General features: G+C 43.5%; 1 protein-coding gene across 5 annotated transcripts in view; it reads right to left on the bottom strand.

Annotated features, from left to right (window-relative positions):
* The window catches only part of DOCK11 (dedicator of cytokinesis 11), a 203,363-nt gene that overhangs the window by 60,233 nt on the left and 119,035 nt on the right, over positions 1–24,095 (bottom strand). For 4 of the 5 annotated variants that reach the window (XM_029930644.1, XM_029930646.1, XM_029930645.1 and 1 more), the window contains exons 27-36: positions 22,958–23,029; positions 21,550–21,696; positions 19,518–19,601; positions 18,737–18,848; positions 18,177–18,215; positions 16,424–16,602; positions 10,292–10,408; positions 8,469–8,544; positions 7,223–7,332; positions 5,608–5,719 (exon numbers count right to left, since the gene is read on the bottom strand). In XM_029930644.1, coding sequence (XP_029786504.1) covers positions 5,608–5,719; positions 7,223–7,332; positions 8,469–8,544; positions 10,292–10,408; positions 16,424–16,602; positions 18,177–18,215; positions 18,737–18,848; positions 19,518–19,601; positions 21,550–21,696; positions 22,958–23,029 — 1,048 coding nt within the window. The remainder of the gene's footprint in view (positions 1–5,607; positions 5,720–7,222; positions 7,333–8,468; positions 8,545–10,291; positions 10,409–16,423; positions 16,603–18,176; positions 18,216–18,736; positions 18,849–19,517; positions 19,602–21,549; positions 21,697–22,957; positions 23,030–24,095) is intronic. The other variant, XM_029930643.1, reaches the window with a different exon arrangement.

Here is a 24,095-nt window from a genome sequence, read left to right as displayed (position 1 = left end):
AGGTGAGGGGAGGAGGAGGGGAGGGGGAGGAGGAGAGCGAAGGGGGAGCGGAGGAAGAGAGGGAGGAGGGGGGAGGAGAGAGAGGAGAGGGGGAGGAGAGGGAAGAGGAGAGAGAGGAGAAGGAAGAGGGGGGAGGAGGGGAGAGGAGAAGGAGGAAGGGAGAGGAGAAGGAGGAGAGGGGAGAGGAGAAGAAGAGGGGGGAGGAGGGGGGAGAAGGAGGGGAGGAGGTGGGAAGAGGAGGGATGAGGAGGAGAGGAGGTGGGGGATAAAAGGGAAAGAGGAGGGGAAGAGGGGGAGGAGAGGGAAGGGGGTAAGAGGAGAAAGACTGCTTCCACTTAACTCTCCATTCCTTTTTTATTTATTTATTATTATTTTTTTAGATTTTATTTTTAAGTAATCCCTATACCCAGGGTGGGGCTGGGAACTCACAAGCCCGAGATCAAGAGCGGCAAAGCTCTACCTATCCACTGAGCCAGACAGGTGCCCCTCTCCATTCCTTTTTTATGCCACTCAGATATAATGGTGGCCTAGCTCTCCTTCTCAATGTAGAAACCATATAGGTTGTGGGGAAAAGTGGCAAATAAAACTGCCAGCCCCGCTACAACGGACGCAAGACCCGGATGGAAGACTAGGCACTGTTGCCTACAGGGAGGGGGGTGGCGGGTGGAGGAATGTAGAGATTTTGCCTTTAGTTCCAAATGTTTCTAAGACCATGAGTCTTGACAGCTAGCAATGATAACAAAACATGGATCCTCAAGAAGAAAAATGGTAAGATAGGGTCAAATTAGATTTGTTTTAAAAAAAGAATCCCAGCAGTCACTTCCGGTCCCCCCCCACTCCTACACTTGGTTGCGTCTCCACACAGAGAAGCCCAGATAACCCAGAAGCCACTGCGCTTCTGGCCTCTCCTCACGGAGCAGAGCACAGGCGCCATCTTTTCGACCCCGCTCGCCCGCTCTTCCCGCTCAAAATCTGGTGCCTCCTCTCCACCGAGACACCAGAGGACTTTCTGCCCAGCCTTGAGCCAGCCCTGTGCCAGCCCTGTGCCCCGAAACAGCTTCACAGAAGGTCTGTAAAACGGGTGAAGGCCTCATTCCTGCCGCGGCCTAGTTCTAGTCAGCCCGTCCGCCATTTTGTCAGTGGCGGTGAAGGCGCTGTCAAGCCATTGGCCCGTCTCAACCGTTTCTAAATCCCAAATCGGTGAGACATGATGTCGGGAGGGAATGTGGGGAGAGGAAACAGCGGAGGTGGCAAGAAATCTCTGGGAAAAGAGAAATTACAGCTTAGTGTCTCTGACATGTCATCTGACGAATTTAAAGAGACCTGGCTGAGGCTAAAAGACCTCTATGACAAAGAGCTACAGCGTTTACGGACAAAATTAACCAGTTTGAGGAAAGAGAGATTGGCAGAAGGAAGGAGGACGGGCTCCACAGCCAAAATTAAAGAGTTGACCGAGCAGCAGAGGGTCCTCAAAAGCACCATTCATGACTTGCGAGATCAGTTAAGTGCAAAAGTGTGTGAGCGCTGTTCAGTAAGTGGGATCTACAGGAACACACTCCAGCAAGAATTTTATGATCTGCAGCAACGAAACGTTTGCTTAATTGCTGAACTTACTGCAGAAAGGAATAACTTAAGAGAAGAAAATAAAAGGCTTTCTGCAAAACTGAAACTGAACGAGCAAACTCAGTGTAAAAGTTCTTTTAATACCAAGGAGGACCACATTCCTGGTCCCCAAGGGACTCTGCCTTTTTCTTCAGGCAAGACGAGTACCCATGGAACTCCTACATTGACACCCCTGATATTGTTATTGGAATCAGATAAAGACCAGCCAAAATCCAGAGATGAAAAGGAACTGCAACAGCGTTCAGAGCCGCCGATTTCACTGGGTAGTCAGGACCTCTTTGATGTGCCAGAGACCCTTTCTAAGATGGTAGAGGCCCCTTGTAAGATCCCAGGAACCCCTTTGGAGGTTCCAAAAACCTCTGTTGAGAAGGGTTCTTCTCATAGCAGCAAGCCTACCAGAGAGAACAGTGCCAACCCAAAGTCCTCTGCCAATTTACAGTTAAGATCCACACTGGATCCTCAAAGGGGGAGTGCACTTTTTCTAGAGGATTCAGACAGTGAGGAAGACATCCTTGGCCAGCCACTAAAGAAATCTGTCTTAACCCAGAAGACCTTTGCACAGAAGATACTCACACAAAAGTGTGCAACTCCAATGACTTTCTCTTGGAGCTTTTCCAGTTCTGAGACAGAAAACATACCGACTTACATCATGTCTGAAACCGCCGAGAAGAATATGTCTGTTAAGCCTACAAGTTTATTTTCCTCCTTTAAGGAGAGAAAGGAAGGTTCCCCTTCATTTGGACTTGACTCTACTGCAAAAGGTGGAAAAAGAAGATGGACGGTTGGTGTGCAACGCAGCCCTGTGTTTTCTGGAAGAGGTGGCACTCACCAGGCACCTCCCATTGAACAATCCGCTGTAAAGAAGTCTACTAATGAATCTTCAGGTATGGGAAATTGCGCCGAGAAGCCTCAGGGTGACATGCAAAGTGTCACGCTGGGCTGTGGAATCAAAAGAAATGTCAACACACAGTTGAAAAGAAAGGGGAAGTAGCTTTCCTTCATCCTCGCAAGAAAAATGCTTTTTAGACTGTGTAACTGAATACCCCTGACTCTGATTCCATTCCTTACCCCCCGACTTTGATTCTATCTCTTAGGAAATAATAAGACAACAAGAACAGAACAAGTTTGGCAAATGACTAAGACTTTGAGACGGTGAATTGTTGCCAGTTAATAAAATTCAGCCACAAATAGAGAATTCTTTACAATCCTTTGACCTCCATATAAAAATGTTGAGGTCTACCATCTTTTTGTTGAACCTAAGTTGCTACTGTTTATGAACCAATAAAGAAAGCCAAGAGAGGACCTGAAGGGTGTGGACTTGTTAAGAGGTTCAACATTTACATGCATACAGACTGACTAAAATATTTACCGGACAAGACAACATAACCAGGACATGTCTATTGAGAAAGACCCACAAGTGGACTTTTTTCAGAATAAAACAAATAGGACTTTACATGTACAAAAGATAAAGAAGAGGGATGACACAGACCATATAGTAGTTATGAAAAATGTGCATTTAAAAATCCAAAAGCAAGAGCAGAAGAGAAAAACCCAATGAACAAAGACCACGGCTATTCAACAAGCTAGGTCAACGTTTACAAGAGAAACAGCAACTATGAGGTTCTCAAGAAACAAAGCAGTTCTGGTCTGATCCCTGACACTTAAAAGGTGGCCAGATGCCTGTCACTGGTACCGCAGTGGTGTGTGTGTGCGTGCACGCATGCGTGCATGCATGTTCATGCACATGCCACCAGAGTGGAGGAGAGGAGAACCAGTCATCACTCCCTCTCTCCCTCCTTTTTTTCCTTCCCCACCCCCCAATTTACTTTCCCTAGGCTGTGGTGGTATTCAACAACTTTTTTTTTTTTTTTTTGTGATTGGACTTTTATTTTTTAAAATAGTTTATTGTCAAATTGGTTTCCATACAACACCCAGTGCTCTTCCCTACAAGTGCCCTCCTCCATCACCACCACCTCTTTTCCCCCTCCCCCTTCCCCTTCAACACTTTTTTTTTTCATGTGTCTCTTGGGCCTTCTTTTTTTTTTTTCCCCAACATTTATTGAGAAAACTTATGTGCCATATCAAAGGGCCCATTCAAACAGTGCACAAGAGCACAGTTTATAGTATTTTCAAAGAGACAGAACACCCTCCTCACAGTGTTAGAATATTGTCATTACCCTGAATAGAGACCCCCCGCCCCCACACAGCAGTCTCTTTCCATGTGTGCCCACTTTTCACCTTGTGGGGATGACAAAAAACAGCTGTGGTGGTAGCTGCTAACCAATCCATTCCTCCTTAGAATGAAATACCACCAGGCTTGAAAAGGATCTCCCTTTATTGGCATCTTTCCCAAAACAAGGGAGGACATCATATAGTCTCAGTATAAGCTTTTGATTTTTACTCTATATACTCTTAGAATTTAACGATTATAGTGGTTTTGCTGTTTTATTAATATATTCTAGCTACTTTATTAGTAATTTATTATTAACTTATTAATATCTGGCTACTTTTAATGCTTGCTCATTTATTTACTTTTTTTACTTTATTTCTTTATTTCTTTATTTTGAGAGAGAGCAAACAAGGGAGGGGCACAGAGAACAGGACCCGAAGTGGGTGCTGTGCTACCATTGAGAGCCCTATGCGGGGCTCAAACTCACAAACTGAGATCATAAAGCAAGCTGAAGGACTCTTAACCAATGGAGCCACCCAGGTGCTCCATACCTAACTACATTCATTAATGCTTTATTTATGTTTTGAGCGGGAGAGAACGTGAGCAGGGGAGGGGCAGAGAGGGGAATGGAGGATCTGAAGCAGGCTCCGTGCTGACGGCAGAAAGCCCAGTGTGGAGCTTGGAACTCACAAACCGTGAGATGGTGACCTAAGTCGAAGTCAGGTGCTTAACGGATTGGAGCCACCCAGGTATGCCACATCTAGTTATTATTTTTCTTTAACTTTTTAAATGTTTATTCATTTTTGAGAGATAGAGCATGAGCGAGGGTGGGGGGCAGAGAGAGAGGGAGACACACAATCCGAAGTAGGGTCCAGGCTCCCAGCTGCCAGCACAGAGCCCGACGCAGGGCTCGAACTCACAAACTGTGAGATCATGCCCTGAAACCGAAGTTGGACACTTCACCAACTAAGCCACCCAGGCAACCCTTTCGCTAATTTTTAAGGTCTCTCTAGCTAGTTAACTATCAAATTATTTTATGTTTTTATAGCTTAACTTATAAGAAGATTTAAAGTAATATTGACTACGAATAAAGCAATAAATAGACAATAAGTAAAATATAATGATTATAATAATCAGAACCCAGGTGCTTTTATGTTCTTCATTCCTGCATGCAGGTTTTTTTTTTTTTTTTAGTAAAAATACTGAGGAAGAAAAGGGAAGGGATTGTGTAAATAAATGTGGTATTTTGGAATTAGATAACTTTCTGATTTTATTTCCAGAGGATGCGCAGTTTATGAAAATCCTGTGGCTATTCTATCACATAAAGAACCAGGACAGTCCAGAGGACAGTACGACAGCTGTACAGCAAGAGACAGCAGAACGGAGCCTGAGACAGCCCGCCGCCATCCAGTCCCACCCACGGTTCTGTGAACATAACACTGCGCTCCCCCTCAGAGAGCCCTCCCTTTTTTTTTTTTTTTTTTTTTTTTTTTTTGCTTTTGTTTTCCAAATCCTGGGTCAAATAAAAGTTAAAGTGTTAAATATAACTTCTGGTTATTATGATTTCTTTCTGTTTACGGTGGTCATTTAATGCATGTTAAGTGCTGCATGATAATCTCTCAATTAAAAAAAAAAATAGGTCCAGGAATCACACCTGTTGGACCCAAATGATCCTATTTGAAATTAAGATTACAGGAACACGGAAAGGTCACGGTCTTCAAAGATCTAGATCTACGGTGCAGGTGGTATTTGGTGCATGAACCCGTGAGGGTGGGTGGCTAGTAGAGATCGTGCTTAATATGAGGGTAACTCACCTTCAGAAATCATTTTTACTATATACAGGTAGCACATTAAGAGGCTTCTGATCTCGTACTGATCCAGCCGGTTACACTGGGAGATGCTGCTCCTTGCAGAGCTCTGTCGGGTCTGTAACACAAAAGACAGGGCTTGTGGGAAATAGTCCTGAGACTATAGTTTCCCATAGCCTTTAACTCCGTAACTATTGGGTTTTCTGTTCTGTGTTTGTTCGTTCGGAGGGGGTAGGACGGGCAGAGAGAGAGGAAGACCCAGAATCCGAAGCAGGCTCCAGGCTCTGAGCTGTCAGCACAGAGCCTGACGTGGGGCTCGAACCCACGGGCCATGAGTTCGAGGTTCTTACTGAGCCGAAGTCGGGCACTCAACTGACTGAGCCACCCAGGTGCCCCAGGAAATTTACATTTTTTAAAAAGAACTAATATTACAAGATCATTACTCCAAGAAGAACCCAGTAATACTTCAAAACTAGGACTTTTACAGAGGAGTGACGTTCCTATTATTTAATGACTTTGGTTAGAATATCAGTTGTTAAGCATGACAAGATCCGACTTATCTGGGGATTTATATAAGAATATTAATAATCCACAGATTATGAACAAGTTGCTTTAACCTCTTTGTCCTTTGTCAGCCTTACCTATGATCGTGCCTGTTGACATCGTTCTAAATGATGTGAAATAGGAAGCTTTGTGAATAATGTACTATTTTACCCCCAAGGTTCAAGGAAGTCTATTCCAGCGGTTCTCAGGGAGTGGGTTCCCAGCCAGCTTGGCATCACGTGGCAACTTAGAAATACAAATTAGCGGGCCCTACCCCGGACCGAATCAGACGCACTGGAGGTGAGGCCCAGCCATCTGATTTTATTAAGCGCCCCCCCCGCCCGCCAGGATTCTGAAGCACCCTAAGAATGCCACGGTACAGGAGAAACCCTGCTGGAATCAGAAAACCCAGGTTCAGATCAGGCCTGCCACAGCTGTGTGGCTGTCCTAAGTCACAACCCCAGTTTTCATTTGTAACTTGAGCTGGAATCTATTCTTTCTATGCGTCCTTCCAACCCTAATTTTATAGGCTTCTACAATTTTATGTAGCAACGAGACAAGGCTGTATTGGTCTAAAATGAGGTTTCTTCTGTTTCAAGGCAGACCTATCCCAAACTTTAATGTTAGAGACTCTATTCAGATTAAGTGGTGCTGGGACACGGAGATCATCAGTTTGAGGACCTAATGTGCTTTTCCCCTACGTTAATTACTACAAAAGCAAGACAGGCGGAATTAACCCTGCCAGGAAGGGATTTAAATGACAAGGTGCACTAGATATTTTAAACTGAAACCTTCCCTCTTGAGAACAGGTTACGGTGTGTGAGGGTTAAAGGAGGTATTCCAAGTTAGAACTCCTCAGGATGAATGCCTTATCTTCCAGAAACGATTGTACATATCCAGGCAGCAGTGCCATGACAGGAAGGAGCTGCCACGACATCCAAGAATTATTATGGGATGCCTTTCACAGATCCAGGACAGACGGACTGCAGGGCAGTGGAAAGCCTTTTATTTACATAAAAAGAAAGACTGTCGTAGCCTAACGTGTTACTAGGGCTATCCTATATATTCCGGTTCTTACGTTTTCAGCAGTTCCGCTCTGATCTGGAAATCCTGTTGCTCCATCAGAGATGAGGGAACCTCTTGAATCTTCCCTCTTTATCCCATGTCCATTTTGAAAAGCCCCGAAAGCTGGAAAAAAGCCAAGTCCTTATTAACAACAGGAAGGACGGTCAAAAAACATTTTTTTTTAAATTTTTGAGAGAGAGAATGTGTGTGTGCGTGGGGGAGGGGGTTTGCAGAGAAAGAGGGAGACACAGAAGCCCAAGCAGGCTCCAGGTTCTAAGCTGTCAGCACAGAGCCTGATGCGGGGCTTGAACCCGTGAACTGCGAAATCATGACCTGAGCCTAAGTCTGACACTTTACCGACTGAGCCACCCAGGCATCCCTCAAAAGACATTTTTAAAAGTATGTACTGGGCTAATTTAAATAAAGATAGATTTTAGGAACTAGATCTTGGTCATCTAAAATGTAAAATTTCTCTATTATATCAAAATGCTATAAACCTTACAAAGGGTGATTTTTTTTTAACCTCTTGAAATACTTTAGTATGTATGAAGCTACATGAAGTTCCTTGGAAGTAATGAACGAAAGCCACACAATTTTAGAGATAATTTTATACAGAAGGAGACTTGTCCAAGACTGGAGACAGATCAGAGGATCAGAAAGCAGTGTTTTTCTCATTATCCTCTCTTCTGTTGGTCTCTCAAAGCTCCATTTTAAACAAGCTTAGATAAGAAAACGTAAGGAAAAAAAAGTGGCCGTAAATGTGAGTCCGATTTTAATTAAACTTTAGTAGAGATCCTGCTATGTAGAGTTTTTATTATGAAGTATTAAAAAACCCCATAAAAACCAGAGAAGTACAGGGTGCATTTTTTTTTTAAAGAAAGGCAGACTGCCACGTGCAGCGCCTCATTTGGATGTGTCTGGAGTCTTGGAAGCTTGACTACCCTACGTTCTCCTACAAATGGACCTTGAGAGCTTGTCTGGAGGTTCTAGCAGGGGAGCGCAGCTACTCGTATACCCTTGACCGCAGAACGGTCCTCCTCTATCGGGGATGGTCGTCCTCTTCGACCGAGCGCGCAGCTTCGGGAGGGACGCACGTGGAGCGGTGCGGGAGGAAGGGGACACCCGCCTAGCCAGCCAGATCAGCCGAATCAACCCTGGCGATCAATGGGGTGACAGATGTTGCAGCCAGATCGCCCTCACATCCCAGGGTGCATTTCTAAACAACCACGCGATGTATAATCTTTAAAGGACTGAATTACCGGTGTCTTTGTCAGCACTCAGACTCCCTCTGTTTGTAGGTGAAGTGAAGCCGCAGGTGAACTCGTCCCTGGACCCCTGTAACACAGCACGATAACTCGGTCATTGAAACAAACGTGCCCACTGGGCTGAGAAATCGGAACGAACAGGAGGAGATGGGACCCTAATATCAAACAAAGCTCACTGTGAAAGTCGAAATCAGGTATTGCTATTGGTATTGAGGGGACATCTCTTTCAAAACGGGGCACCAGTGTAGTGTCACAAGCATGACCTCTGACTGAGTCCTAGAACTCTAGATGGCTGGTAAAAGCTACATCTGATCACGGTTCAGTTTTCCTTGGAACCTGGGGCCACGCTAGCAGGGCGGGCGTGACCGGATGTCCTAGGGGAGCTGGAGCCGGCAGAAGAAAAGAAGAGATAAGTAAAATATTTGCAGACGTCACTGTCCCATGCGGTGGAGTGAGCCTAAGCACGAGTTACTGCCTTTGTGAAGAAAGAGCAGCCTGTAACCCAGGCGCGGAATGCGGCCCGCACTGAACTCACTTCCGCAGTCAGCTAGCTCTAGGCAATGGGCCATCAGGGAGCAGGACGCAGCTTTCTCAGGAACCCAAGGCAGGCTGGACAAATCGGACGAGGACACAGTTTCACCTGCCACTGAACAAAATGACATGGCTACTGAAAGTGTGATGGTGATCTTGGGCCGGATGGAACATGGAGTGGGGGCAGGGTGGGACTTAATAGCCCCACTGGGCAAGCTATAAAGTGTACAATTCTGAGTACTACGTTTTATTTACTTACTTAAAGTTTATTTATTTTTGAGAGAGAAAGAGAGAGAGAGAGAGAGAGAGAAAGGGAGAGAGAGAATCCCAAGTAGGCTCCGCATTACCAGCGCACAGCCTGATGTGGGCCTTGATCCCAAGAACCATGAGATCATGACCTGAGCCGAAATCAGGAGTTGGGCGCTCAACCGACTGAGCCCCCCAGGCACTCCTGAGCACCACATTTTAATAGAGTGATCGGTAAAATGGAGCATATCCAGAAGCATGAAATCAAGATTGTAAAAGGTTTTAGAATGACAAGTGATGAAGTGGAGATACCTGGCCTGGAGAAAAATCTAGAAGGCACTTGGGTAAGGGGGATCCTGGGGAGGGGGGGATAGGTGTGTCCTGCAAAATAGGGCAAGTCGGTAAGAGAACCTTGTAGGCCTAACATGAGAAGGACAGTTGTAATTATTACAATGATAAAATGGTCTTTTGCCAAATGGGAGACTGACCACCCTCCAAAGTTCCTTTGAATGCTGAGATTCCAAAGGGAGAAAAAAGCACAAACCAACTGGGCTGAGCAAAGAGCGACTCACCAAGAAGGAAGGAACATCCTGGGAAGGGAGAAGCAAAGAATACAGTTGGACCCCTGGCGCCTAACATTTTGGAAATGAGGAATATTTTTGTTCAGTTTTCAAGTTGAATACATATATGAAGGCAAAGAGCGAATCTTAAAAACCAACACTGGTTACAAGGGGTCCTCGGTATTCTCTGGGAGCCTGTTACTCAAAGGGTGGTCCCTGAACCAGAGGCAGCCAAGACGGTGTTAGACATATACAGCCTCAAACGCCACCCCAGGCCTAGTGAATTAAAATCTCTGTGATAACAAATTCTCCGGGTGATCGTATGCCCGTCAAAGTTTGAGGAGCACGGCTCTCGAACAAAATATGCGTAGCTGTAAAAATGGAATGAAAAGGAACGGGGAAGATAGAGACCACAGAGCATAGGACCCCAATTCTAGACACATTCGATAAAACGCCAGTGGCAACAACATTGCTACTTACAGAATTGGTCACGGCTGCACAAGGATACAAGGCATCGCGACCTGCTAATCGCTGTATGTTTTCCAAAAGCAGCCCAACAAATGGGAGGTACAACTGTGCTATTTTGGCTTGTTGGTTCTGGAAAAGAATGATCAAAAGCGTCATAGGCATAGAATATGCATATATCACAAACAAAGTTGGCCCCATCTATCAGTTTCAAGACTCCACGTGGGCCGACGGCCTCAACAAATGAAGCGAAGCACGAGTCGGTTTATAATTACAGCCTCAAAAGTAACTAACAGAACTTTCTTGGTCTCTGGATTCCCACACGATACAGAGTCAAAAGCACATCCTTAAAACATAACTACACAAAGTACAGGGCTAACGTTTATTCTTTTAAAGATGGCAGCTGACCTCTAAAGCAGAGTATTAGTCCTATTCTTTAACGCCAGGGACGGTTGAGTTTACATGAGCACAAGGATCGTGTCTGTCTTGTTTACTGCTTTAACCCCACTGCTTGGGCAGATGAAAAGATGGCCAATACCCATTAGCTGAATGGATGACTAAACAGAAGAAGTGAAAAATAGTGAGTTACTCTGTTCCTTAAGGAAACGGTTTTTTTGTTGTTGTTGTTTTGTTTTTTGTTTTTAAATCAAAGCAATGAAGTTAATGAGCCTGGGTGGCTCAGTCTGTTAAGCATCCAACTTTGGCTCAGGTCATGATCTCCCAGTTCACAAGTTCAACACGCCGCCCACCCCCCCACCACACACACACCCCCTGCACCCCCGTGGGGCTCTGTGCTGACAGTTCAGAGCCTGGAGCCTGCATGAGATTCTGTGTCTCCCTCTCTCTGCCTCTCCCCCGCTCATGTTCTGTCTCTGTCTCTCAAAAATAAACATTAAAAAGTATATATAATGTGATCTTGGCCTCTTGAGTCACTTGTAAGACTTAGGAGATTAATGTATTTGTAAATAAATATATTTATTTATCCATGGGCCACTACTAGTCTTAATGTGGTACCTCTTATAAAAATATATTTTTTATACATGTTTATTTTTGACAGAGAGAACACATGCGTTTGAGCTGGGATGGGACAGAGAGAGAGGGAGATGGAGGATCCAAAGTGGGCCCTTTGCTGAGAATGGAAAGCCAATGTGGGGCTCAAACCCATGAACCGTGAGGTTATGACCTGAGTCAAAGTTGAATACTTAACCGACTGAGCCACCCAAGAGCTCCAGACTGTGGAATTTAGACATATGTGAATTCCAGGTCTCCTGTTACTAGTTACTAGACTATGATCAAGTCACTGAACCACAGTTTTCTCTCTGGTAAAATGGGGATAATAATAATGATATTATTTCATGAGGCATTTAATACACTGTCAGACATGTAGCAAGTCCTCAATAAATTTCAGCTGCTATTATTAGTTTTTTTAATGTTTATTTATTTTTGAGAGAGAGACAGAGTATCAATGGGGGAGAGGCATAGAGAGAGGGAGACACAGAATCCGAACCAGGCTCCAGGCTCCAAGTTGTCAGCAGAGACCGATGTGGGGCTGAAACTCACAAACCCTAAGATCATGACCTGAGCCGAAGTCGGACACTTAACTGACTGAGCCACCCAGGCGCCCTCAAGTGCTGTTATTAATATTTTAGCTTCTAGATGGAAGTCCATTTTGGTTCAATAGTGAGTGATCACTAGGGAAGGAGATACTATAATTCTCTCAGGGAAATAGGAACAGAGGAAAATACAGTCAGTGCAAAACATATCAAGCCTTGTCCACACAAAAGACAAAAAACAACCTAAGAATCTATTACTAGAAGATGGTTTAAAATAAGGTACTAGCCAGGGGTGCCTGGCTAGCTCAGTTGGTGGAGAGCGTGACTCTTGATCTCAGGGTTGTGAGTTCAAGGCCCCTGCGTTGGGTGTGGAGCCTACTTTAAAAATAAATAAAATATGGTATATCCATCTACATGGTAGAATAATATGAAGATTTTTAAAAATAATCTTCAGGATGTATTATTAAATAAAAAAAGAAAAATGCATAATGGCCTCCAATTATACACACACACAGATACAATGTAGATAAAAATGACAACAGTAGCTATGTCTAGAGAGACGAACTGAGGGAAAAGGAATGGAGGGAAGCATTTTGATTTTTTTTTTTAACCATGTACATTGATTACTTAAAAAAAGGTGGGGGGCAAGGGAGGGAGAGGAAGACCGGAAAAACCACCTGCCCACCGCCCAGGTAGATACTGCAACCCTCTTCGGTGTCGACATCATTTGCTGTGGGTACAGGGACAGGAAGAGACGTCAGTCATCAGACATTTCTGTTCTGAGTAGGAAAGAGGTCTCACAGTACTTGTAACGAGCTGGGAGATCTCCCAACGCCGTTTATGAGTAGCACGTAATAGGAACGAGCGGCATCTCGAAAATTTCATTAGAGGAGAGGCTGAGGAGCAGCAACATGGTGAGGCGGGGCCGGCGGGGCTAGGGGATCTCGAAGCAGCCTTTCCATTGGAAGCGATTTTTTCCCTCGATTGTGTATTTATTTGGGCTCACTCTGGGAGACCCAATAAAAATTATGGGAGCCTGGGGGTCTCATTCAGCTGAGCATCTGACTCTTGATTTCAGCTCCGGTCATGAACTTGAGGTTCGTGAGATTGAGCCCTGTGTCAGGCTCTGTGCTGACAGAGCAGAGCCTGCTTGAGATTCTTTTTGCGCCCCCCCCAACCCACGCGCTCGCTCGCTCGCTCTCTCTCTCAAAAAAAAAAAAAAAACAAACAAACAAACAGGGGCGCCTGGGTGGCTTCGGCTCAGGTCATGATCTCACGGTTTGTGGGTTCGGGCCCTGCATTGGGCTCTGTGCTGACAGCTCAGAGCCTGGAGCCTGCTTCAGATTCTGTGTATCCCTCTCTCTCTGCACCTCCCCTGCTCATGCTCTCTCTCTCTGTCTCTCAAAAAAAAATATTAAAAACAAACAAAGGACACATTTAAAAAAATTATGGGAGCCTAATGCTTCCCTCTCTATTTTTATCTTGGCATCATCATTAATGGTGAACCTGCTTTACTTGAATGTATTTGACAAATATGTTTGTTTCGTCAGGCCATCTGTGAATTCTCTGGACCCAGCAGAGAAAGGAATTGAAGCTTTGGTTAACCAGGCCCATGAAGCAAAGTTCTTTCTACTGGAGAGAATTCCAGTCTTTTAATGGCTATTTAAAAGCCTTTGAACACAGAGAAAAAGGCTCTAGAAGTTTCTAAAAGGGTAATGAGCTTAGCATTTCAATCTTTCCCATATTCCAGAACCTCAAATACTCAAGTAGGCATAGCGCTGAACTCACAGGTAGCAATAGTTACAGGCGCACCTGTGTACATATACTGTTCTCAGAATTTTGAAAAGGAAATAATGACCAAATAGGTGAGAGAAACTATTTAAAATCCCATGTCTAGGTAAGACACTAGTGAAATCCATTTCCTTTCAGTTTCATCTGAAGAGGAAGGGGTAAAAAGCACTACTTCCTGCTTCATTTTGTACTTTTCCCGTGAATCCTTTGAAATCATGGCTAAGACCTTTTCTTCCACATCGCACAAGATCCTCTTCTGTCCCCCGAGGCATGCGCAGCAGTGGTAGCGAGCAGGTTTAAAGGGTTGACAAAGTCTGGCGGAATGGCTGACTTTTGAGAGATCTTTCCTTTTAGATGTATTACACCGGTTAACTTGTGTGAGGTCAACATTGACATTCACAAACAAGAAAATGGCACATAATGGAGCAAAGTACACTAAGTGGGAATGCGTTACTAGAATTACAACAGGGCAAAAACCAATGTAAGCTGCGGTAACAAATCACATCTTAAGGCTGAGTTTAAAATCTACTTTAAGGTAGAGTCACATGAAGAAAATCAGCAAAATCTGTAAGTACAAAACAAAATCGCTGTCATTGCAGAAATACAAGTGGCTATAGCTGGCAGGCATTTTGTTATTTATTTTGAGAGAGACAGAGTGAGCGAGCGAGCACACACGGAAGTGGGGGAGGGGCAGAGAGAAGGAGAGACAGAATCCCAAGCAGGCTCTGTGCGGATGGCGCAGATAGGGGGCTGGAACTCATGAACTGTGAGCTAGTGACCTGAGCCAGGATCCACAGTCAGCCACTGAACGGACTGAGTCACCCAGGCACCCCAGGCATTTTCGGTTTACTAAGGACCAACAGGAATCCTGTAGAAAAAGAATTAAGCCCCATCTCCAAGTCAGCTTTCCAAAGTGATTATAATAATAAATGATTTCTTAATCTGCATTTGTCTTTGAACGTGAAGACAAAGGAATATTATTTTTCTATGTAAAAAAAACCGTGTTTTTACGTTTTTTTAAATTTCCTTTCTAGTCAGTTGACATACACTGCAATACCGGTTTCAGGGGTCAAATTTGGTGATTCTCCACCTCCATACGACACCCAGCGCTCATCACAACAAGTGCCCTCCTTGATGCGCACCACCCATCCAGCCCACCCCCACCTACCTCCCTGCATCAACCGTCAGTTTGTTCTCTAGCGTTAAGAGCCCCTTATGGTTTGTTCACCCTCTCTTCTCTCCCCCCTTCCCCTACGTTCATCTGTTTTGATATTAAATTCCACATAAGAGTAAAATCATTGCATCTTTGTCTTTCTCTAATTGACTTACTTCGCTTAGCATAATATACTCTAGCTCCATTATCGAAAATGGCAAAGGGACAAATGATCAATTATGAAACAGCAGGATGTTACCTTGAGCATCTGATTCCAGGAACGTTAGGTTACTCTAAATCCATACAGTTTGTAATCTACTTAAAAAATTTTTTTTTGATGTTTACTTATTTTTGAGAGACAGAGAGACAGCATGAGACGGGGAGACCGAATCCAAAGCAGACTCCAGGCTCTGAGCTGTCAGCACAGAGCCTGATGCAGGGCTTGAATCCACCAACTGTGAGATGATGACCTGAGCTGAAGTCGGACGCTCAACCAACTGAGCCACCCAGGCGCCCCTGCAATCTGCTTTTTTAAGCCCATAAGGTTTAATAGTAATAAGATCAGAAAATATTTGTTAAAGGTGCAGCAAACGGCAGCGATAGCCATGGCCCACACATAGACCAGGTGTAATGTGTCGAAGGTTTAGAGCCACACCACACTTTTTCAGTAAGAAGGGTATCTCTATAGTCCGTATTTCGTATTTGGCATAGTTAACATGTCTTACTGTTAATCACTTAATCCATAATATAACTGACTTGAGCATATACATTAACATCTATACTTGAAAGAACACACATGGCCATAACCATGTATGAGTTTTTAAAAATCATTACTTTATGTAACAATCATAGCAGTTATGTTGTTTACATACGATTTGAGAAACGAGTGTTTTTCTTCAATAGTTAACTGAACAGCATTTTATTTTTATTTATTTATTTTTTACAGTAAGCTCCACAGCCCCCCGGGTGGCTCAGTTGGTTATGCATCCCACTTCAGCTCAGGTCATGATCTTGCCATTTGTGAGTTTGAGCCCCGCATCGGACTCTGTGTTGACAGCTCAGAGCCTGGAGCCTACTTTGGATTCTGTCTCTCCCTCTCTCTGCCCCTCCCCCGCTCGTGGTCATTCATTCTCTCTCTCTCTCTCAAAAATAAACATTAAAAATTTTTTTTTAAAAAAGCAGGCTTCACACCCCAACATGGGGATTGAACTCAATAAGCCTGAGATTAAGATTTGCATGCTTTACTGACTGAGCCAGCCAGCTGCCTCCTACCGAACAATATTTTTAAAACCTAACCATTTGAGGGGCACCTGTCAGTTAAGCGTCCGACTTCAGCACAGGTCATAATCTCACGGTTCATGGGTTCAAGCCCCGCATCAGGCTCTGAGCAGAGCCTGGAGCCTGCTTCGGAGTCTGTGTCTCCCTCTCTCTGCCCCCCTCCCGCTCACACTCTGTCTCTCTCTCTCTCTCTCAAAAATAAACAAACATTAAAAACATTTAAAACCTAACCATTTGATACTGAGACAAATCTTATTTACAAAAGTAAGCTCGTCAATGCTCACAGTATGCTCCTTACTGAAAACTTCATCTTTAATGTAATATCTCAGCAGAAATTGACTAATGCGATACTGATTATACGGACATCCTTACCTTGTGCTGGTATCTCGTGTCAAATGCATGTTTTATCAAAAGATTCTTTATGACAGAGATAGCTGTATATCTGATCTCGTAATTGTCTTGGAGAGCAATGGAGACTTCCCTCAGAAGTAAACCAACCAAGAAGTGATGCTTGCAATATTCATCTGATAAACTGTATTCAAGATTTGAATCTGCAGTACAATGAAATGTAAAGCCCATTTACAAAAATATAAAAAATTGCTTTAACATTAAAACACCATATGTATTACTTAGTAACACGTGGCCATGCTCGCAAGAGCTATCATTTTGCTATGAACAAATGTAAGCAATTCTTTTGTCATACAGAATGAGCATGCAAAATTTTTACAAGACAGGCACACGCATAATTAGGGTACGTGGTAGCCTTAATGATCACTGCAGTGAGTAAGAGAGCCCCTAGATTTCTTTTTCCTACATTCTTTTTAACTCTTTAGGCATCTTAAGATAGAACCCAGAATGAAAGAATATGGTGTTTGGCAATGTCTTCACACATTTCTTCAGATCTGAAGAGATTTAGTTACAGCTACAAATTGGACTGATTCCGTACAATACTTGAATTACTGATCCGTTTACACTTGTAAAAAAGTAGGAAAAAGAAGACAAAGACAACTGAATCATTGTAATGGTATTAACTATGGACTGTTCTAGTAAAGGTTACCTACTGGCCTGGATGCATGTCACACACACCCCCCCTCCCATCAGCATACAAGTACAGAGCTTTGATTTCATAAAATCACTTCCAACTAGGTCTTTCATCCCTTTTAGACCTCAGTCCATTTTAAGTCCCCGCTGCCAATACCCTGGTTGGGACTTGCCTTATAACTACTCACAAGGGATTGTGATCAAGCTTAGTAATTTCTACAGCAGATTTTTACAATCCGTATTTCTTCCTCTCTACCCTTGAATTGAACGAGGCCATAAAGCTGAAGGATATGTTTTCTTTTTTTTCTTTTTTTTTGGCCTCCTCTTCGGCAGTTAATATAATGCTACATGTGAATAGTCAGATTCAATCCTAAATCCTGATGATCTGTCTACCCCTTCTTTTCTCGGACTTCCTCATAACTACCGATAAGCCGCGGGGAAGTATTTGAGCGGGGGAGCTTGGTTTCCTAAATGTGTCTTCTTCATTTTCACTGGCTAGAATTCAATGACTAAACCCACTGCTCAGCAGCTCTTCCCCTGAAGACCAAGGCAGTTCATTTTCTTCTTGCCACTGGTCACCCTCTTTTGTGAACCCCCAGCACTTTCTGTGCACGAGGGCCAGGAATGACTGACCCGGGGGGCTTGATGTGGGGAGATTTTGCCACGCCGGTTAAGGTTTTCACTTCAGTGCTTTGAATAAATCCAATCAGGTAGTTTCATCCACACCTTCAAAAGTGTCGCCAAATAGTCATTAGACAGGGTCACAGAGGCGGGAGGGAAGCCTGGGACAGAGGGCACTCGCTCTAAGGACAGATACACCCCCGGGTCCCTGTGCTGTCCTCAGCACGAACTTGTTTTCAAGCAATCAGTGTTCAAGCCCATTTTAAGAGGAAACAAATATACCACCTCAAACACCACCTCCTAGGTTTTCTAAGTTCGTCCGCCACACCGTGTGCGGCTGGGAGAATATGGATAAGCGAACGAGGCGCCCGCCCTCCCCACCATCCATCTTATTAAGCCATCCATCAAATCAATGGTTTTTCAAGACAGTTAACTACTTTAGAGTGAACCGAGTTAAACCTACCTACTGAAGTCAAACGGTCCACCGCAAATGAAAAAAAATCTAATTAATATATGAAAAGAAAAGGGACAAATAAAAAACATAGTAACATAAGAATAGTGCTATACAACAAAGCATTCAATAAAACTAGCAACGGAGATAACATTTAATACATACACATTCCTATTCCATTCTGCCTTTACATGCTCCTTGCAGTGGAGAAGCATTCATATGGGTTTTTTTTTCCTTAATTCGGTCTCATTTAAGAGTCCGAACACTACTCCAGAAAGCAATGTGACTGGTATCGGACATCTTTGTTTAAGCAGCAATCTACGTAATACACCTGCTCTCTCCACGCCATGAATACTATCACTGACGCTAGGAAGAAATCGCAGATAGTGCTAATGAACGTATCTTCACATAGCTAACAATTCTGAGGTTACCTTTAAATTCATGGGTTTACCTAGAAAACATTATACTATGCTAGTTCTAGCCCCCAAAAAAAACACAAAAAAAGAAAAAGAAAAAGAAAAAGAAAATAAAAAAAATCACGTTCTCAAGTGATAGAAAATGCAAATACATACCTTGAACTCGCTGGAGTTTAGGTTTTGCAAATGCCATTGGCAGATTCAGAGGAATGTAATGCTCGTGGTTGCAAATTGTTTGCAAAAATTCAAACTTGTATTCGGCCAGAACCTAAAGAGAAGAAATTATACATGAACTCCTATTAGTAAGCATTTCCTATTTTAATAACGAAACACAGAGCATTCATTTCCAAAACAGACGTGTTCAGTGGTTTAAGTACACCTTGAGATGTGACCTACGTAGGGAAGTGTTAACACAGCAAGCCCAAGACTGCTTTCCTTTAGGGGGAAAAAAAATCCTGCTTGTAAGGCTGCTTGCGGGCTGGCATTTGGGAAATTGGATTTTGAAACGCTCCCTACGTGATAAGGTTGTGCCCTCTGCCAGCCTGTTCTGAGTAGTTGCATAAACAATGTGATTTATGGCTTTCTCTTCCTTTCCAGACTCTGGAATGTGGACCAGTCTCTGATACATGACCAGCCCTCAGGAAGAAAACCTCAACTCCAAATCTCAACTGGGCTTCCCCGAACAGAACTGTTTTACTCGCGTGGCTGCGTTTCCAGGGCTGGAGAGAGTTGAGTCCTCTGAGTCCTTCCAGGTAACCACTGAGCCGTGGGTGGTCATGGGGACTCCCAAAACACCATCCAATATCCCCTGCTTCGAGGTACAGACATCCGCCAAGTACAAACACAAAGACTTCCAAATCTTCCAGGGAATACATGTCACTCTTGGTCTCAAGCTCTAATGTCTGACGGCTGCTAGGGTTACGTCCTTATAACTTACCTTAGGATCTTTGGGGCTGAATCCAGATACATAGTCATTTATCAAATTGAAAACAAATCCTCTATCCATTAGTGTCAAGCAGCGCTATAGAGACCAAAACAAAAGGAACAGTGACATAATTCTAGAAGTCTGTCTACTATGGCTTTTTAATGTCTTAAAATTTGTTCCACCTTAAGTACATGACATTCTCACTTTACAGATAATAGGGTAATAGCGTTCACAATTTTACTTTAGGTGACCCGAAAGAAGATAATAAAAGGCAAGTGATTTATTGTTGGAATTGGGTCCCAACTATATATTTTTTCATATATACACACATATACGTATTTTCATATATGTGTAATTTCATATATATGTACATGCCTAAGTGCATATATATTTATAAGCATACAAATATAAGTATGTATATACACAAACACATATGCACCTATATGTGCACATATATATGTACTCTTTTGAGCTACAGAGTCTCATTTTGGCCAATTCAAAAAGCTTTAGGTGAAATGTACGGTGGTCAGTTAGCTACTAAAAGTGGGGTTTGGCTGTGTAAACATTTCAGACCCAAAGATAAGGTTCTGTCTCTGTTCTATGAAGTCTTGGCCTATTAAAACATCCTTCCTCTGTGGAGAAAGAGGAACCTTCTTGCACTGCGGGTGGGAATGCACACTGGTGCAGCTGCTCTGGAAAACAGTATGGAGGGTCCTCAAAAAATTACAACTAGAACTACCCTGTGACCCAGCAATCACACAACTAGGTATTTATCCAAGGGACACGGGTGTGCTATTTCAAAGGGGCACATGTCCCCCAATATTTATAGCAGCACTGCCACCAAGAGCCACAGTATGGAAAGAGCCCAAAGGGGTAAAGAAGGTGTGAGATACACACACACACACTGGAATATTACTCAGCTATAAAAATGAATGAAATCTTGCCATTTGCAATGACGTGGGTGGAACCAGAATGTATTATGCTAAGCGAAAGGAGTCAGGCAGAGAAAGACAAATATCTTATGATTTCACTCATGTGGAATTTAAGAAATAAAACAGATGAACACAGGGGAAGGGAAGCAAAAATAAGATAAAAAAAGAGAAGGAAGCAAACCAGAAGAGACTCTTAAATACAGACAACTAACTGAGCGTTGCTGGAGGGGAGGTGGAGGGGGGATGGGCTGGATGGGTGAAGGGCATTTAAAGACAGCACTTGTTGGGATATATAAGTGATGAATCACTAAATACTATTCCTGAAACCATTATCACACTATATGTTAACTACCTTTGGGCGCCTGGGTGGCTCAGTCAGTTAAGCATCTGACTTCGGCTCTGGTCAGGATCTCACACTTGGGGGTTCAAACCCTGCATCAGGCTCTGTGCTGATAGCTGGGAGCCTGGAGCCTGCTTCAGCTTCCGTATCTCCCTGTCTCCCTGCTCCTCCCCTGCACTCGCTCACTCTCTGTCTCTCTCTCTCAAAAATAAATAAACGTAAAAAATGTCATCCATGTTTGGATGAAATCCCATCCTCCTTTGCCTCCCTGGCCCACAAGTCCCTTGAAACATTTTTATTCTACACTAGCTTGTATTTTACTTAGTATTTCCTTATGTCTTTTACCAACATAGGACGATAGGAAGACTCTCTTTCTTTATGTTATCCCTAGTGCCTAGATTCTTCCTGTGAAAGAAAAGGAACTCTGTATGTGATTAACCAGCTGTTTGCATCTCATTTCTCACTGGGTTTGAGACGGTGTTCTAGAGAAATATAAAGGTGAATAGGACATGGTCTTCACCCCCGTCCGATGGTAAAGACAGATAAGATAAACCCGTGCCACGGTGATCACCCCTTCTGTCATTCACCTGTCCTTTACATACCTCTGTGGTATTTCTTACTCAATTGATGGACGAATTCAGTCAAAAGCTTCTCCCGCATTTTACAAAGACCTAGCTGAATGTCTAAAAAGTGGGTAGTTTTTCTCTTTGGCTTTCAAGACCATACTGGTGAAGAATAGCTCCTTACCATGTTGTGGCTGCCTTTAACTCACCTTCAAGAAGCTAGCCAAACTGTAATTGACATTTCTGGACTCATCGGGAATCTCGGCATAGCGAATCGTCACATGGGGAATTATTGCCAGAAGCAATGAATGTAAGACATGATGATATGTCTCAGGAAACCTCTGGCCTCTGGGAAGCTGAAATTAAACAGATGTAGCAAAAAGTCACAGCTGCAAAAGGTCGAAATCAATTGCTACTTTTATTTTCAAACACATTGTAGATATAAATGTGGCTTTTCTTAACTGGAGTGTAACTTTCCTCCCAACTTAAAGAGGACACCAGTAGTTCGACATACACTTCAGATCATTAGAGGAACTATTATGAAAGGACTGAAATTGTGAGGGGAGCGCCTGGGTGGCTCGGTCAGTTAAGCGTCTGACTTCAGCTCAGGTCATGATCTCACGGGCCGTGAGTTCGAGCCCTGCGTCGGGCTCTGTGCTGACAGCTCAGAGCTTCAAGCCTACTTTGGATTCTGTGTCTCCCTGTCTCTCTGCTCCTCCCCTGCTCATGCTCTTTCTTACTCTCAAAACTGAATAAATGTTTAAAAAATCTTTTTAAAAATAATTTTAAAAAACCCAACTTTAGAATTATGTTCCTGAGATATACCCACATCCCAGATTTTCATTCCAGTTTTTTTCCTGACACACAAAGAATATATTCATCCATGCTTCTCAATTTCAGTAAAGTCATTCCACAAAAAGTCTGAGAAAAATGGTAAATAGGAGGTGAATATTTTTATTTCACAAACCTTAATTCCATAATTGCCAGAACTCAAAAAATTTCTTTGTACATCAAGGAAAATTTAAAAGTACAACTAAATGTATATGCCACATTCCAAAAACACATCTATTACAAAAGATATTTTGAACTTTATACATGCCTCAGACCTTTGTAAGAGAAAGGTGATTTCTGATCTGGTATGTGGTCTCCAAATGAATGTTTCAACATAGACATTTTTAAGCTATGAGATAATAGGGAAGAATGTATATGAATAAGCCTCTGGGGGCTTTGAAAAGGTATGAACTGTCAGATCTCAGATTTATGAAATATATCCAATGGTTTTGGTTTTTTTAGGCAAAACTGACAAAGCCAAGGGCAAAGAGCCCTTCCGGATTAGAGGATCTGGGCATTACTGCTACCTGTGAATAATAGCCTTTTTAGCCTGTGCTAAAAATTAGCCTTGAGACACCTGGGTGGCTAAGGCAGTTAGGTTTTGGCTCAGGGCAGGATCTCATGGTTCATGGGATCAAGCCCTATCGCAGGCCGTGCACTGACAGCATGGAGCCTGCTTGGGACTCTCTCTCTCACTCTTTCTCTCTCTCTCCCCGCTCTTGCTCGTGCACTCTCTCTCTCTCAAAATAAATATTTTCAAACATAGATTATTCTTAGCCCACTTACCTTAATTTTATTCTCTTCCAACAAGTATGTGGCCATAGACTTTGCGATGATTTCAAAAAAAAACCACGAGTACTAAAGTAAACAAATACATAGAATCAATTTCTAATAGTTACCCAAATCGTGAAGCTTAGCAAAGCTCAACAGAGCTTTAACAACATTTTAAAGTGACCGCAATTCACTATCGAAGGTGCACAATACACCTTCACACTGTGTTGCCTACAAGGGAATATCGTGAGCTCGGGAGGTGCAAAGGGCACGTGGTGGGAATGCTTGCCCGCGTGGGGAGGGGCATCTTATTACTGACATTGTTAGGATCTGCTTGCACGTGGTGCTGAGAGGAAACCAACTGTTAGTTTATTTTATGATAGCTCTTAAATTCTCTACAGATGGGGCGCCTGGGTGGCTCAGTCGTTTAAGCATCCGACCTCGGCTCAGGTCATGATCTCACAGTTCGAGCGCGGCGTTGGGCTCTGTGCCGACAGCTCGGAGCCTGGAGCCTGTTTCGGGTTCTCCCTCTCTCTGCCCCTCCCCTACTTGCACACATGCTCGCTCACTCGCTCTCTCTCTCTCTCTCTCTCTCTCTCTCTCTCAAAAATAAACATTAAAAAAAATTCTCTACAGACCATAAATCTTCCTAGCATCTACACCCAGCAGAGGATCTAACCTTGCCCTTGGTACCACACCGGGGCCAGCCCGAGGAGCAGAGGTGTTCACATAAGTCTATCGGAAGGGTACAGAGAAGCCTCAGGTGGATATATCCTAAGAGGCCTGGAACTGAAATTCTAACATTAACAGAAATAGTAAATACGACCAAAATAAGAGCCACCACTTGAGTGACCATGTGCCAGGCAATGAAGTGTGAAGTGCTTTACCTGTATTTTAGAAATAAGGAGTTGGACACTCAAAGCTAATCCAGGTCACAGAACTGTTATGTGGTGAATTCTAACCTGGGTCTTTTTGTTATACGATTCTTTCTATTACACATTCGACTGAGGACAGGGTGGGCAGAAAAGGTGAAGAGAATGAAGAAGGTTCTGCAGAGAGTGAGAGGGAAAAGGATACAGGAGCAGAGTGGTAAAGAAAGGGAGGGTCGGGGCACCCTGGTGGCTCAGTTGGTGGAGTGTCCAACTTCGGCTCA

Source organism: Suricata suricatta, chromosome X (assembly GCF_006229205.1).
Source record: "Suricata suricatta isolate VVHF042 chromosome X, meerkat_22Aug2017_6uvM2_HiC, whole genome shotgun sequence".
Taxonomy (NCBI): Eukaryota; Metazoa; Chordata; class Mammalia; order Carnivora; family Herpestidae; genus Suricata; species Suricata suricatta.
Note: the sequence above shows the minus strand (reverse complement) of the source record. Positions and strands in the feature narration are given on the sequence as shown.